Genomic DNA, 16,251 nt, shown 5'->3' with positions numbered 1-16,251 from the left:
AGGGGTGTCGTGGACACCCCAGGAGGAAGAAAGTGTCGGCATTTCGGCGGTCGGGATTCCGGCGTCGGGATTCTGAACGCCGGGATCCCGACCGCCGGGATCTTAACTGCATCCCATGCGTCTATTTTGCTTCTGCTGCTCATAGAAATGCATTGAACGGTGATGGCGCAGGATAGCGATTCCACACTGCGGATCGACATCGGCGAACCAAACAAGCATGAGTCGCCGCTGCGCAGACGCGATGAGCAGGGCTATATCTGTATATATGTTAAATATTCATGAGGAATATTCAGGACAGACCTGTGTCCTGCCTGGAGCTGGCAGTGTTATGTTGAAGGGGTGGAAGGGGTTGCGGGGCCAGTTGTGAGTCCCCCCCTTTCACCTGCTGCTCTGATCACAGCACACAGCACAGCATCTGTTTTTGCAGGCAGAGGAGCCGGGGGCATAGCCGGCAGCTCACAACAGCATAATGGGGCGTGGCCTTGCAGGAGTGACACGATTTGTAGGTCACGCCCTTTTGCTGCTAGGCAACACCCAAAAGCTATACCGCATCAGCCTATACCGCATCAGCCTGATTTATATGTGAAACAGACTTACCTTAACCATGCGGAATCACAGGAATGGAATCAAAGCAATGGGTAATGGCTTTTGTAAGTGAGTGTGAGGAGCTTAAATTGTATTCTGAAGGGAAGGAGGAGCCAGTGTAGGGCTTGTAAGAGAGGTAAGGTGGACATAGTACATTTGGATGATTACATCACATTGCAAAGGAACAGTCATGCCTTATTCTAGTTCACTCTTTCTGACAAAAAACCTTCTTAGATGGACAAAACCATGTGCACTGCAGGTGGGGCAGATGTTACTTGTGCCGAGAGAATTAGATTTGGGTGAGTTATTGTGTTTCTGTGCAGGGTAAATACTGACTGCTTTATTTTTACACTGCAATATAGATCTCACTTTGAAGTAAAACCCCACCCAAATCTAATTTTCTCTGCACAAGTAACATCTGCCCCACCTGCAGTGCACAGGGTTTTGTCCATCTAAGAAGGATTTTGTCAGAAAGAGTGAACTAGAATAAGGCCCATAATAACACATACCTTAAAGTAAACTGATTGACCTTTTATTATCCTGTCAAATATTAGCAATTACTCAAAAAACTTTTTTATTGTCATTTTCTAACAAAAAATTTATATTACATTGACTTTCAATATACATGACATTAATACAGTGTACCTTGCCTTGATAGGTTTAATATCAATTAAGTTATTTACTGATATTCTGGCTGATCTCACGTCGATGAACCTTGGTGATGACGCGCTCCCGGACCTGTGGATGCATCTTACTCTACCTGAGGTGTGTTGAAGTCTTAGAACCATTCTCAGTTTTCTTTCAGTGAAGAGCGTAAACAAACGGGCAGTGGGCCTAATTGTTGTTGGCACACAAAGCAACCGAGGGACTATCCGCAGACTGTGCATGACATCACTCGCTGACATCACTTGCTGACATCAGCAGCTCTGTCGCCTGGAAAATCACAATTCCATCTGTGTATAAATCTGAACTAGGCCCAAAGTTCCTTTTATATTTCCACTGAAAATGAAACTTTTCCAATATGACTATTGCTGATATTCTCTCAGCCTTGGTAGATTCATTATAATTATAATCCGTACCTACAGTATGTACAATTGTCTTTTTATTTTAAAATGTATTTCACAGGGATTATATATTGTTTATATCGTCCAGTGTGCATGTTCTATAGCATGCTCCCGCGGGTCGTTAATGGTATCTTCTGTTGTCTGAACATGCCGCTCAATGTTTATTATATGGTCAATGACTGCATGATCAGCAGATAGATGGGTGACATCACGGAATGATGTCATTAACGATACTGTTCAATGTGTATGCACTCGATTGTTTGCTGGGAGCACCGCCTTTATAGGTGGAGCGAATCTCTTATATATTTAGCCAGATCTGTCACTCATCCCCTGTGTGTATAATGTTCCCGCCCAGCGTTATACACAAACCCTCCCCCCCTAGGGAAAATACCAGTGTTATACACACCACCACCCCCTTGACATCACCTCCCCCCTCCCAGCCAGGGAGGTATAGTTGAACATTGTTATAGTTGAACATTCACATCAGTCCCTGCCCCAGTGGAGCTTGCACTCTATATTCCCTACCACATATATACACACACACAGACATTCTAGGGTTAATTTTTGTTGGGAGCCAATTAACCTACCAGTATATTTTTGGATTGTGGGAGGAAGCTGGAGTACCCGGAGGAAACCCACGCAAGCACGGGGAGAATATACAAACTCTGCACAGTTAGGGCCATGGTGGGAATTGAACCCATGACCTCAGCGCTGTGAGGCGGTTATACTAACCGTTACACCATCAGTGATGTATGAGGACGCATCACTATATATTCACACAGAGGCCACGTAAATGGAGGCCCTGCCTGCCCAAAATATTCTTGTATCCTGACAATTTCAGCTCTATAAATTCCAAATTGTTTAGCATAAAGGAAACAATGCACCGGAATGACCAATGGTGAGGCAGCGCAGGCCCATAGAACATCAGTGATCATGTCCTGGCATAACAGCACAGATCTAATTATCTTCCAGATCCAGGAGATTACATCCGCGTTGTCTGAGACCTCAGATGTGGTGAACTGGCGCAAGTTCCTGTTATCAGTATCTGTACCCTGGCCGTACCCATCGCTGCCCCAACTTCTCACAACACTGGAGAGATTCCAGGGGGCAGACTCCGGTGGATGTGGCAGAGTTACTGAGGAGCGTTACAGCACGGTAACTACATATTCCATTGTTCACTGAATAGAAAGATACTTACTGTATTCCTAAGCACTACAATCCCGCTATCCCTTTTCCAGGTTCCAACATTGTTCTGTATGTGTCATGTTTAAATATTGTCCCAAAAGTTAAAAAAAAACAGAGGGGTACACATAGAACATCATCCCACTAGTTGCAGGACTAGTCTTCTTTCCCTTTTCAGATGTAAGATATCACGTGCAGGGCCCTCCCTCCTATTACTTCATCTCTCGCAGGAGGAAGTGCTACTGCAGAGTTGCTCAGAGCCTCCAGTGTACTATACTGGCATGTACCCAGGAGCCCTTGCAGCCTCCCAGAGCATCCTATGGGCAGTGCAGTACTTCCTAGTGCTGGTGGCCCCACCCCCAAGCATGATGATGTCACATGTTCAGGGGGTGGGTCCAGGCCAGAGTGCAGTGCTGCTGCAGAACCTCCAGTGGACTCTCCTCGCAGGTGCCCTGGAGCCTTTACAAGTTTCTATAACATCCTTAAGCCCCAAACACACTAGAGGATATTGTGAAAGATATCGCTGAGAAAGGACCTTCTGTGTGATATCTTTCACCATATAGTCTAGTGTGTACACTCAATATAGCCAAACGACCCACATGTTCAGTTAGTCCCGGTGATGTCACCGAACAATATAGTTTATTGATTGTACACTCAATATCGGCCACCCATGGCTGATATTGTAAACTACTGTATATTGGCTGTGGTCAGGGTCGTCTAGTGTGTATGGGGCTTTAGCGCAGCGCAGTACTTCCTGGTGCTGGTGGCCCCACCCCCTCAGCATGACGTAATAATGTCATATGTTCAGGGTGCAGATCGGAACCCTGTGTAGTGTAATGATATAGATAACATCTATATTCTCAGTATGTCTAACAATCATTTTCTTACCTTATGTATGCATATTAATACCGGCTTTTCCCTGTAAGGTCGAGCTATGGTTTATGGGGCAAGCAGAGGAAAACGTTCCTGAAAACGCAACAGAACCTCCACCATTTAACAGAATGAAGCATCTTATCAAGGTACAGAATATCCTTACATACAATACTGTAGAGTAGATTCCTGAAATCAATGGGTAGAAATTCAAGAATTCCAATCTATGGAACTTATGTTTATACGCCAATGGTCCTTACTGCATAAAACCATGCATGTAAATGATTGCCGCTTTAAAAGAACCGTCAGACTTCCGGCCAGCTTCCCGAACCTGCAGCGGACTCAGACACTATTACATATGCCCCATGATATATAATAATGTAGCTACTGTATACAGTACATATATATAACCAACAACTTTTCCTTGTGTGTGTTCATTTTTCAGTTTTTCTTCGATATGTTTGCTGACTGTGAAATGCAGCCGCCACAGCTGGACTATATAGACATGTTGCTGTATTTCGCTCCCCACCCGGATCCCATGGATGGATTTTACCGAGCGCTAAGCGTCACTACAGGGAAGCCAATCATAAAGCAGGCCTATGACGGAACTCTTGTAAAGGTACCAGACTCCGCACTGCGCTTGGGTTTGATGCAACTCTGGCTGCATGAATCAGAAAAACAAACAAATATATTAACAGTTCAGATGTTATCAAATACTATAACATAATAAAAAGACAAAAAAAAGAACCAAAAGGGTCAACCAATCAGATTCTATTATTTTCTAGAAGGTGGTAAATAAATAATAAGTAGAATCTCATTGGTTGCTATTGGCAACGTCTCACCTTGCATAAAACTCCCATCTTAATGAATGTACCCCAATGTGTTAGAAATATTGTACAGATTGGCAAACATAATATAAACCATAAGGCAGTCGGCCAGTGGCGTAACTAGATATCCGTAGGCCCCATAGCAAAAGTTTTAAGGGCCCCCTATTTAGCAACTGATTGTGACAAAGGTATGTAAATCATATTACTTAGACAGTAAAAAGGGGCCCCCTTTAGCTCTGGGCCCCATAGCAGCTGCACCCCTTGCACCTATGGTAGTTACGCCCTTGCAGACGGCCTATTTCAGTACTAATCAAAATGCGTTAACAGACATACAGGAAAATGTTCAGAAATTAAATTGATCCCATTTAATAGGTTGCCATATAAAGTGTATAACCACCATGAAGTCTCATTTTGGGGTTAGAGCCAGGTTAAGGAATGTGGCCCAGTTGGTGAGTGCCCCTAGGAGTGCCCCGTAGGACTCACCCCGTCTCTCAGGGGGCCCCCTATTTGAAGCACTCTGCTGCAATGTGTTCTGTTCTGTAATGAGAATAGGGTTGCCACCTTTGTGTTGAGAGATTCCCGGACAGTGGCCCGCCCCTAGACACACCCACATCCCACCCACTGCCACGCCCCCAGCCCCGCCCAACTATGTTTTTTTTTACCTTTGTGAAATCATTCTTGATTGTGCACACCATAATGCCAGTTACATCACACACAGTAAGGCCCATTACACGTTATGCCACACACCGTGATGCCCATTGAAAAAATGGGGGGGGGGAGATTGCGCAATAGAGGACAGAACAAGGTTATCTTAAAAAAGTAAAAATTACATTTATTTAATTAAACACTTGATAATTAAAAAAAGTGGTGCAATTGCATCAAGGGTAGGTGTGCAAATTTTGAATATAGCTGAGTCCAGTGATGGATGGTGTCACCTTATATTCTGGCAGATGGAGTAGGGAGAAGGGGACGATGGAATTGTCCTCCGGACCCTGGGACAGGGTTTTCTTAGCAGAGTGTCCTCCGAATCCGGACTGTGATGTTGTAGGTCCAGGATAAGGATTCTCTGTGATATGTAGATTTTCACTTATGACCATGAAAGGGTACCTTAGATAGGTGGCGTTCCTTCAAATGGTGGTTCCCTGAACAAGGTTTGGTGGGTAGATGTCCCGGTCAGATTCTCCAATTGATAAATGTGTTGTGATCAATTTCTTTAGCCAGGTGGTGACTGGAGCAACAGCAATGAAAATAGGGGGTGGCTGGGTTGCCTGTGCCAACGCGTTTCACTGCTTAGGAGCAGCTTTTTCAAGGACCTTGAAAAAGCTGCTCCTAAGCAGTGAAACGCGTTGGCACAGGCAACCCAGCCACCCCCTATTTTCATTGCTGTTGCTCCAGTCACCACCTGGCTAAAGAAATTGATCACAACACATTTATCAATTGGAGAATCTGACCGGGACATCTACCCACCAAACCTTGTTCAGGGAACCACCATTTGAAGGAACGCCACCTATCTAAGGTACCCTTTCATGGTCATAAGTGAAAATCTACATATCACAGAGAATCCTTATCCTGGACCTACAACATCACAGTCCGGATTCGGAGGACACTCTGCTAAGAAAACCCTGTCCCAGGGTCCGGAGGACAATTCCATCGTCCCCTTCTCCCTACTCCATCTGCCAGAATATAAGGTGACACCATCCATCACTGGACTCAGCTATATTCAAAATTTGCACACCTACCCTTGATGCAATTGCACCACTTTTTTTAATTATCAAGTGTTTAATTAAATAAATGTAATTTTTACTTTTTTAAGATAACCTTGTTCTGTCCTCTATTGCGCAATCTCCCCCCCCCCCATTTTTTCTTTGTTATATAGGGACTGACAATCCCTTTCTCTGATTGCTGCAGGCTTAACCTCTCATACAGGCGCCCCATACAGACACCCAGGTGCCTGTAAACCTTTACCGTGATGCCCATTACATGTTACGCCATACACCACAATGCCGATTACACGTCATACAACCATTACATAGTATACCCCATGCCATGCCCATTACATGTTATGCCACACACCGTGATGCCCATTACATGTTACACCATACACCACAATGCCTATTACACGTTAAGCCAGGACTCAAAAAGTTTTTTTGTAATGGAAGGATCACATGGACAGTGCGCGTCGAAGGCACGCACCTAAAATTTACAACATAATACCGATTACACGTCACACAACCATTACATAGTATACCACATGCCATGCCCATTACATGTTATTCCACATACCGTTTTGCCCATTACATGTTATACCACACACCGTGATGCGCACTACACATTTTGCCAGTACTCAATTTATTTCTAAGTAGGGATACCATGGACAGTGTGCGCCAAATTCACCGTAATGCCGATTACATGTCACACACCCATTACATAGTATACCATATGCCATAATATGCCCATTACATGCTATGCCACACACCGTAATGCCCATTACACATTATAGCAAACACCATAATGCCCATTACACATTATACTAAACACTGTAATGCCCATTACACATTATGCCACACACTGTAATGCCCATTATATATAATACCACACCCCGTAAAGCCTATTACATATAAGTGCTGCTTACCTACAGCCCGTTGCTATGGGGTTAATTCTTGATGCCAAGGGTTTCAGATTTCATGCTTGATGTTAGGGATTGCATGCTCTGTGCCAGGGCGTACATACACTAGGCCAGAGGGTTACATGCTCTGTGCCAGGGGGGTACATACACTATGCCAGGGGTTATATGCTCATTGCAAAGGGGGGAGTGAGGTGAGGCCAGGCAGGGGGACCATTTCCAAATGAATAAACTTTTGATTATTTGTATTCCTTTAAGCTCATTGTCCAATTAGAATGAAGTATCTGTATCAGCCCAATATTGAAACGGGGGGGGACATCTAAACACAGTAACACGGACTGTATAAGCCATGGGTCCTCAAACTGCGGCCCTCCAGATGTTGTGAAACTACAAATCCCAGCATGCCTTGCCACAGTTTTAACACTCCCTCATAGCAAAACTGCGCAAGGCATGCTGGCATTTGTAGTTTCAAAACATCTGGAGGGCCGCAGTTTGAGGACCCATGGTATAAGCAGTTGATATTGCTCACTTACGGAGGAACAGGAGGCTGCCAATAGCGTATGTATGAGTCCCCGGCAGCGACACACTGCATGCCCAGCCAGAGCCGACCACTTTGTGGCTATATTGCCTGGTAGGTGCACTCTCCGGGAGATAGCTGTGGCGCGGGAGTCACCTGCCTGTCAGTTCTGGCACTTCAAATCTCGCGCCGCCTGTGCAGTCAGTGTCACACCACCACTGCTGGTCCTGATTGGTTGCCCGGATCGCAAGCTCTTATTGGCTCGCGGTCAGGGCAACCACTCAGGACCATCAGTGGTGGTGTGGCAGCGGCTGTCCATCCCCGGATTGGCGCAAGATTTAGAACTGCAGCTTCTCACACAGCTGCTTCTCACTCGCGGCGCGGTTCCTGGACAATGTATAGTCCGGGAACACCACCCGTCCGGACACCGAGCATAATTACCGGACTGTCCGGAGTAATCCCGGACGGGTGGTAACCCTAAATGAGAAGCAGGCCCCACCCCTGCCGGAGCTGCTTCTCCCCATACTCTGTCACCGTTGCTGTGGAAGATTCTGCTTTTTCTGCATCCTAGGAATGTATTGGTTTTTTGTACAGTAGCTGCTGCCTGGGACTGTCCTGCTGCCTGCTTCATACCCTCCAACACAAGGGCGTAACTACCATAGGTGCAGGGGGTGCAGCTGCTATGGAGCCCAGAGCTTTTGGGGGGGCCATCTTTTCTCTGTAAGTTAGAAGTGCTATCTAAAATTATCATTATTGGCTGGTAAATAGGGGCCCTTACAAACTTTTGATATGGGGCCTATGAACATCTAGTTACGCCCCTGCTCCAACATGACCCATTCCATTAGGTACAAAATGCTCTGTCCCTGGACTTCCCTGCCAGTGGCAGTTACAGAGGTTGGACTCCAGCAGAGTCCAAAATTCAAAAAGGGGAGTCACATCAACTGTCAATGGGTCCAGGACAGTGATGTTTGAGGTGGCAGTGGGTGTGGCTCCCCTTTATGAATATTGGACTGTGCTGCAGCCTCACCTCTGTAACTGCCACTGACAGGGAAGTCCAGGAACAGAGCATTTTGTACCTAATGGAATGGGCTATGTTGGAGGGTATGCTGCTTACTTGTATCCAAGTCCGTCCCCATCTCCACTTTTCTCCTACAAAAACTAAATCTTACAGTATATGGTGGATGCAGTCTGGGCTTAGGTGCTATATGTTCCTTATCTATATATAAAGGGCTAATTAAGCCTCACCTCTATGAGGTGAAGTACTGCCACTGACCACTAGAGGCCACTTAACAGACCAAATTAATCCTTTTTGTGATAAAAGATGTCATAACAAATGGTGAAAGCAATTTTTGCAGGGACATTAATCTGTTTCAAATTTGCTGGATAGCTGAGAAGACAGATATTGGAGGTAAGAGCAGATAGGGATAACTGTCACAGTTCAAAGTGAAAGTAAAAACTGTCACAGTTTAAAATGAAAGTACATTGCAGTAGCCATTATTGTGATGGGCTTCCTACTAGTCTTGTATACAGCAGGTGTATCTGCACCTCTTCCTGTGTTACACAAGTAGCTGTACATAGGCTGTTGCTGCACCACCTGTTTCCAGGTGCCTTTTCCTCCTTTGTAAATGCATCCAAAATTGTAATTCGAAGAGCAAGTATGTCTTTGTATTCCACAATAATGTTACATATGTTATCTGAGATTTAACATTAGAGAGGGATTTGACTTGCCCTGCTCTTATTTGTTGTATCCAGTGGATAGACCGTCAGTGTCTAGGCCATAAGGTCTGCAGGACCCGAAAGTCAGATAGGACTGTGTTAGTAGCAAGGGAGTGGCTTCTCATGGGAAGTGCTGTGTCTGCTATTGTAGTCCAGACTGCCAGTCCCAGGAAGACCAGAAGGGAGCGCTTCCTATAAGGAGTCACCACTACTTCTAGGCATTCCTCACCCATGGCAGAGCTCACTGCAGCCCCTAGGTAAAATATGCCACTGGTGCCAACCTTCCAGGGTGGATTCACACAGTGGCATTAATTCAGCATGGATCACTGATCATAGAATTCGCCATCCGTTCCATCCTCAGACTGAGCATGCGTAGCATTTTTATTGCACATGCCCAGAGGCAATTAGCAAATAACTGTCAATATGCATAGAAGTCACAGATGGGAAGCTGCTGTTCAGGGGCGGAGACATGGCACTTTCTGGGTATGTTTGGGTAAATGCAGGTGTTTTCCGCTTGGGTCTCTGATGTCAGCAATGATTCTTCAGCAGATTAGTGGAAGTCCTAGACTAGCACAGATGGAAAATACTGTTCAGTGGTCCAGTTTTTCTGAATGGATCTGCACATACTGTATATCGCTATTTGTAATACATTTGCAGATTTGCAAGGGGAGATTTATCTTTCCGTCTGGGCGCTAGCTTTCTGATCAGTGGCAACTTATTTTTGTCTAACTAGCGATCCGTGCTGAATTAGACCCATAATATGCTAAGCAGCCTGATATAGTTCCTTCTAATTGTTATTTACTCTGGATATGCTTTATTAGGTTTTTTTATTACTTTTTTCCAGTTTTATTCTGATAAATTGTGTTGGGAAATCCGGGTCGAACAACCGTGTCCCATTCACACTATAGAGGAGGCAGCGCTTGGAGACAGTGTCAGCTCCAAATGCTGCCTCCTCCCCCACACCGATGACACGCCTCCGCCCTGTCCCCATCTGACATAACCAGCAATAAGCCGGGTCGATGTGGTGCGCTTTCGGCCCGCAAATGCTGGGTCTCTCACGAGACAGGTGCGACCCGGCATTTGCGGTCTGAAAGGGGTATCAGTCAGTGCTTCTTTGAGCTGATCAAATGTTCTACTAGTTATAATTTTGGACATATTTCAGTGTATTTTGTATTTGGTAAATATGCGTGTACTATGTTTCTATTCTCAGTCTCTTCACACAATGATTCCACTTGAAGAGGGTCAAGAAGGAATTAAAGAGCAAGAGACGGATATGTTCCAGAGCTCGGAACCAGTAGCTGTCACATTGCAGGAAGTCCTGCGGGTGTTTCAGCATGGAGCTGGTGTGGAGGGGGAGAGCCATAGGTTCCACCCACAGGAAAACGACACAAACAATTATCAGAAGGTTAGATACAAAAACATTCAGTGACTTTCAAAGAAGGTTGTGCGTTTCCCAGCGGAGAATGTGAAATCTTTGTAGGATCATAGCTCGTATTCTTAAACAATACACTCATCAGTTTTATCTCCTCATATGTGTAAGGGTTATGTCATCCATCTGATGGGAGGCTATTGGTCATGATATGTATTCATGCGCATTCATTCGATAATCTTCCGCTTCTTGAATTTGTATTGCAACAATCAGGTCCATTGCCTGGAGGTACTTTTGGGGTCATTATCTTGCTGTATGAGTATCCCTTGACCAACTAGTTGTAGACAAGGGATAATGCATAGCGCGTAAAAATTCTGTGGTACCCACTGTGGTTGAGGGTGCCCAACTTGGGATCCAGCCAAAATAGAAACACAGAACCATCACCACCTTGTTTGGCAGTTGGTATCAACAGGGCATTATTCCACCAATCCCAATAGTGTTAATGCGGACGCTTAAGAGGACAATGCTTTTGATAGCACAACAAAGAGTGCTTTGCCAATAATTGCATTGCCTTTTTGAATTTTGGGCTTAGCCATAGAGGGAGAAATTGCCGTTGCGGCAGTCGGTATTCCGGCGTCGGTATATCGACCACCAGGATTTTGACTCCATCCGTACTCAACAGGCAAACGAATACCCTACGTAACGAACCACAGATTTTAAATGATCTAATTGGTCCATAAGATCTTCTTCAAGTCTTCAGAAGCCCACTGGTGGTTCCTCATGGTCAAAACCTGATTAAATGTTCCAGGTGCCCTAGGCTAATGCTGCTAAGCATATGCGTATGAGCGCCCAGGGACTCGCCAGTCATACTGCCCATGTGCATGTAACGAAGGTTATACAACTGGCATGTAGGGTCTAATGCTTGAAGGAGACTTTGGCTTTAAGCTGACCAGCTGGCTCTGTAGCACAATGTACATAAAGTAATGGTTCCATCAGTAAGTTACATTGGCACAGCCATCTGGCAGTCACCTTAAGAACTTTACCCCCCACAGTACACTGGAACAGGTGACAGCTAACAAGCATGGAATAAATTCGGCATTTGTTTTATTCTTCGCCTGTCACCTGCAAGGTGCCACCCTAGTGCCGGAACCCCATCCTGCAGCCTATTGGTTAATCAGGCACTGCTCATGGTTCAGGCAAGCCTTTTTCTCATTGCCTCAGAACATCTTTATACTCATAACCCCTTTACTCGATCCCCGAAACACTCAAAACACAAACCCATCGTTTTTTTTAAATATCAGAGTTAACTGCTTATCCTTGTGCGATTACTGGTTATTCACCGATCTTGAGTTGAGTAGTCATATGGACTGGAAATATGGGGATGTTCTAAAACTTTTAACCGGTAGCGTATATAAATCACAACAACATTTCCCAACATCAATCCCATTATAAAGATGTGTACACATGGCTGTTGTTTATTTTTAATGAATCATTAATGAATGACATTTTGTTCCTTTACAGATCATTGGACACATATTCAGTGAAATGAGCCCAGACAGTCCGGAGCCCATCTCCCTCGCTGCTCTCCTGAGACATCCGATTTTCCACGACCTTGTTGAGAATTGTCATCTCTATAAACTTTCAGTAAGATCGCTCTTTCATCCTATGCAATAATATCCTTTATTTACAGACTGTAACTTTGTGTATCTTGTATTTCTTTTGTTCAAATGGAACGTTTTTGTGTGTGTGGAACCAATTATGGTGCTGGCTTGGGAATGTTAATTGGACCTCGCATCACTATGAGAGTCAATAGATCATTGTGACACGGGAACCAGGAAAAATCTATTCGATGGGCGGCCATTAACATGTGTTACTTAATTTAAAGATTTCCAGACAATTTATCCATTGAACTCCTCGTGTGAACAGCTCTATAATGGCAAATCCTCATCCACAGGCTGAGAGGGGAATACCATCAGACATTCCTCTGAGCAGGGGTATAGCCATGCCCCTATCAGCAGGCCTGAAGCTGGAAATGTTTAATGGCTTATTATGGGAAGTGGAGGAGGTGAGGCCGGTGCCATGTAGAACCCATATGGGGGAGGGGGGGGGGGCAGATAGAGAACTCTGCCTCATCCCTCTGATTGTGTGACCACCATCCATGCCTGCTCACAGGCCCCTAGAATTGTGGGCCCCTGAGCAGCTGCCAAGTGTGCCTATATACAGTAATGTGGCCCTGTCCATGGGCAGGCTTTATAGTCCATGCTGCACTGGCTATCTGTACAGACAGGACTCCATGTTCCGTATTGCAGACTCATTATGCTCATTGGGCCTGATTCAGACCCATTCGGAGGGCAGACGAATTTGCAGCCCATCTGAACAGCGATAAACCACCCATGCGCACGGTAAGCTGCGCATGCGTGTGGGGTCCCTTCCGTACGGACCGTGGGAGGGGTAGCCTTTGCTGGCCTTACACCGGGTGACTGACAGGCAGGGGGGCATTTCGGGATGGACCCCCGGTGTTTCATGGACCTGCCCACCATTTTTGGTGGGCGCACCCATAGAAACACTGGGTGGGCCCCAAGGAATGCAGGAGTACCCCTGCCTGATCGGGACAGGCGCATGACATCGGCGAATTTGCGCCGATACAAGCAGCCGCCGCATGACTTCTAGATCACACGGCGGCTGCGAGCGCCGGGCACAGTACGAGAAATCTTTCGATGGTAAGTGACCATTGAACGATTTCTCCTCTGTGCAGCCGCACGCAAATGGTTCTGTACACAGGGAAGCACAGGGATGCCTTCAGTGGGGGGGATGTGCATTCACCGGGGTAGCGCTGCAGCATTAACCTGCTCTCTAGGCTGTGAAAATGCACAGCCTAGCATGCAGGTCTGAATCGTGCCCATTGCCTAGTAATCAGGATGTGAGCGCATGTTACAAATGACGGATGCAACCCCTCTGATTGATCGCCATCTATCTTTTCCGCTCATTTACAGGATATCCAGAGCATACTACAGAAATTCAAACTCCTGCACCCTGGCGAGGGCGACACCCTGACCTCCAGCTCGTCGGGCACATAAGAGGGAATAAATACCAGTCTCCGGCAGTCTCGCCTGTACAGACGCTGCTACGTGACTGCTGTCTCATTGCCGGACTTGTGAAATTAATCTTACCCTAAATTACAATGGATTTTTTTTATGTCTGTTTAAGCATTAAACAATACCTTACATGTGTATACTGTACCATAGATGGCTGATTGTTGTTATTAGACTACACTTGGCTTGTTTATCTACTTTTGGAGACATGTTTGCCCCTGGCTCATAAAAGTGCCCATAAAACAAATGACCTAATTACTATTGAGTATACTATGGGTGAGGATTGGCACTGGCTGTTTTTAAATGTCAATGAGAAAACTAATAATTAGATAAAACCAAAATAGAAATCGCGTTAGTGGTAATCATGAGCCGTGTATGGTTGATGGTGCTCCCAAAAGGGCTCAGCTCTGAAAAGGTGAGTCATTAAAGGTGCCCACACACTAGAACGATTTTTTTTTGGCCGATATATCGTCTGATGTTTACCGATAATCGTTCGAAAATCGGCCGATATCGGTCCCCCGTGGATCTTTTGCTGAATCTTCTGATCTTACAAGCTGCACAAAAGATCAGAAGATTTAACAAAAGATCCATAGGGGATTGTAAGAAAAATCTATGGTAAAGATGTGCGCTGGCCTGAAATCTTTTGTCCAGGACGGACAAAAGATTTCAAGGCTAATTTATGCGCATGTCTTACGATCGCAGATCTTTGTAGTGTGTGGGCACCTTAAGATGACCAAGGAGAACACAGAGGGGTTTTTAGGGCACGCTTAAAAAAATCAATCGATATGCGAGTTAATGAAAAATTTACTTTTATTGTCATAAGCTAAAATACCAGCATGTGTAAACATATTACAAAGTACATATAATAAACAAGACATACCAGACATGAATACCAAACTTGGTAATCGTTAATAAATAACAATCTTTTAATAAATAACAATCTTTTGATCATGTGTGGGTCACAATCAGTCAAGGGGAGTAATGATTGTGTAACTGTTACTCCTTTTAATAATGGTTATTTATAATATTGGTATTCATGTGTGGTATGTATTTTTATTATATGTACTTTGTAATATGTTTACTTTTTTAGCTTATGACAATAAAAGTACATTTTTATTTAACTCGCATATTGATTGATTTTCAAGTGCGCCCGAGAAACCTCTGTGTTCTTCCTTGGTCATCTTAGTGACTCACCTTTATAATTACCATTGAGACAAGCAGGCTCGCAGAGGAAAATTCCTTCTCAAATGGACAAAACCATGTGCACTGCAGGTGGGGCAGATGTAACTTGTGCAGAGAGAGTTAAGGCCCGTACACACTGGGCGACTTTGAGCTGAAAGTCGCTCAAAACAGCAGGTTTGAGCCGATTTCAGCTCAAAGGCGCCCAGTGTATATGGCCCGGCGATGAGCGGTGAGCACTGCTGCGCGCTCCCGCAACATCGCTAGGAAAGCCGCTCATCTGCTGGTTATACCAGCAGATGAGCGGCTTTCAGAATGGCTTTGCATAGCGCTGCGCTGTGCAACGCCGTCCCCCCCCCCCCCCCCCCCCCCTCCGTCGGTGCCGGGCAGGGAAAAAGCCGCTATCTATCTGTGTGTTGTAGGATATCTATATATCTGTGTGTTGTAGGATATCTATATATCTGTGTGTTGTAGGATATCTATATATCTGTGTGTTGTAGGATATCTATATATCTGTGTATTGTAGGAGATCTTTCTATCTGTGTGTTGTAGGAGATCTATATATCTGTGTGCTGTAGGAGATCTATCTATCTGTGTGTTGTAGGATATCTATCTATATGTGTGTTGTAGGAGATCTATCTATCTGTGTATTGTAGGAGATCTATCTATCTGTTGCAGGAGATCTATCTTTCTGTGTGTTGTATGAGATCTGTGTGTGTTGTAGGAAATCTATCTGTGTATTGTAGGAGATCTATCTATCTGTGTGTTGTAGGAGATCTATCTATCTATCTGTGTGTTGAAGGAGATCTATCTATCTGTTGCAGGAGATCTATCTATCTGTGTGTTGCAGGAGATCTATATATCTGTGTGTTGAAGGAGATCTATCTATCTGTTGCAGGAGATCTATCTATCTGTGTGTTGCAGGAGATCTATCTATCTGTGTATTGCAGGAGATCAATCTATCTGTGTGCTGTAGGAGATCTATCTATCTGTGTGCTGTAGGAGATCTATCTATCTGTGTGTTGTAGGAGATCTATCTATCTGTGTGTTGTAGGAGATCTATCTGTCTGTGTGTTGTAGGAGATCTATACACGAGCCCCTAGCTCCCATTCAGATCTTCCCCGTGCCAGGTGCACCCTTAGGCTGTAGGGATTAAGGCCCTCATTTAGCCTGAGTTAAAGCCAGTATGTGGGGGGCTGCCCAGCACTGGGCATTGCCACCACGCAT

The 16,251-nt window shown here is 45.0% G+C and overlaps 1 protein-coding gene across 2 annotated transcripts in view; it reads left to right on the top strand.

The window, feature by feature from the left end:
* SPEF2 (sperm flagellar and cilia associated 2) overlaps nucleotides 1–13,983 on the top strand; it is a 123,123-nt gene extending 109,140 nt beyond the window's left edge. For both annotated transcript variants that reach the window (XM_083154924.1, XM_083154918.1), the window contains exons 29-35: nucleotides 1,244–1,350; nucleotides 2,622–2,804; nucleotides 3,758–3,850; nucleotides 4,147–4,320; nucleotides 10,595–10,789; nucleotides 12,275–12,397; nucleotides 13,747–13,983. In XM_083154924.1, the coding sequence (XP_083011050.1) occupies nucleotides 1,244–1,350; nucleotides 2,622–2,804; nucleotides 3,758–3,850; nucleotides 4,147–4,320; nucleotides 10,595–10,789; nucleotides 12,275–12,397; nucleotides 13,747–13,830 (959 nt within the window). In that variant the 3' untranslated portion in view covers nucleotides 13,831–13,983. The remainder of the gene's footprint in view (nucleotides 1–1,243; nucleotides 1,351–2,621; nucleotides 2,805–3,757; nucleotides 3,851–4,146; nucleotides 4,321–10,594; nucleotides 10,790–12,274; nucleotides 12,398–13,746) is intronic.
* The last annotated feature ends 2,268 nt before the right edge of the window (nucleotides 13,984–16,251 follow it).

Source organism: Crinia signifera, chromosome 1, assembly GCF_055691185.1.
Source record: "Crinia signifera chromosome 1, ASM5569118v1, whole genome shotgun sequence".
Lineage (NCBI taxonomy): Eukaryota > Metazoa > Chordata > Amphibia > Anura > Myobatrachidae > Crinia > Crinia signifera.
Note: the sequence above shows the minus strand (reverse complement) of the source record. Positions and strands in the feature narration are given on the sequence as shown.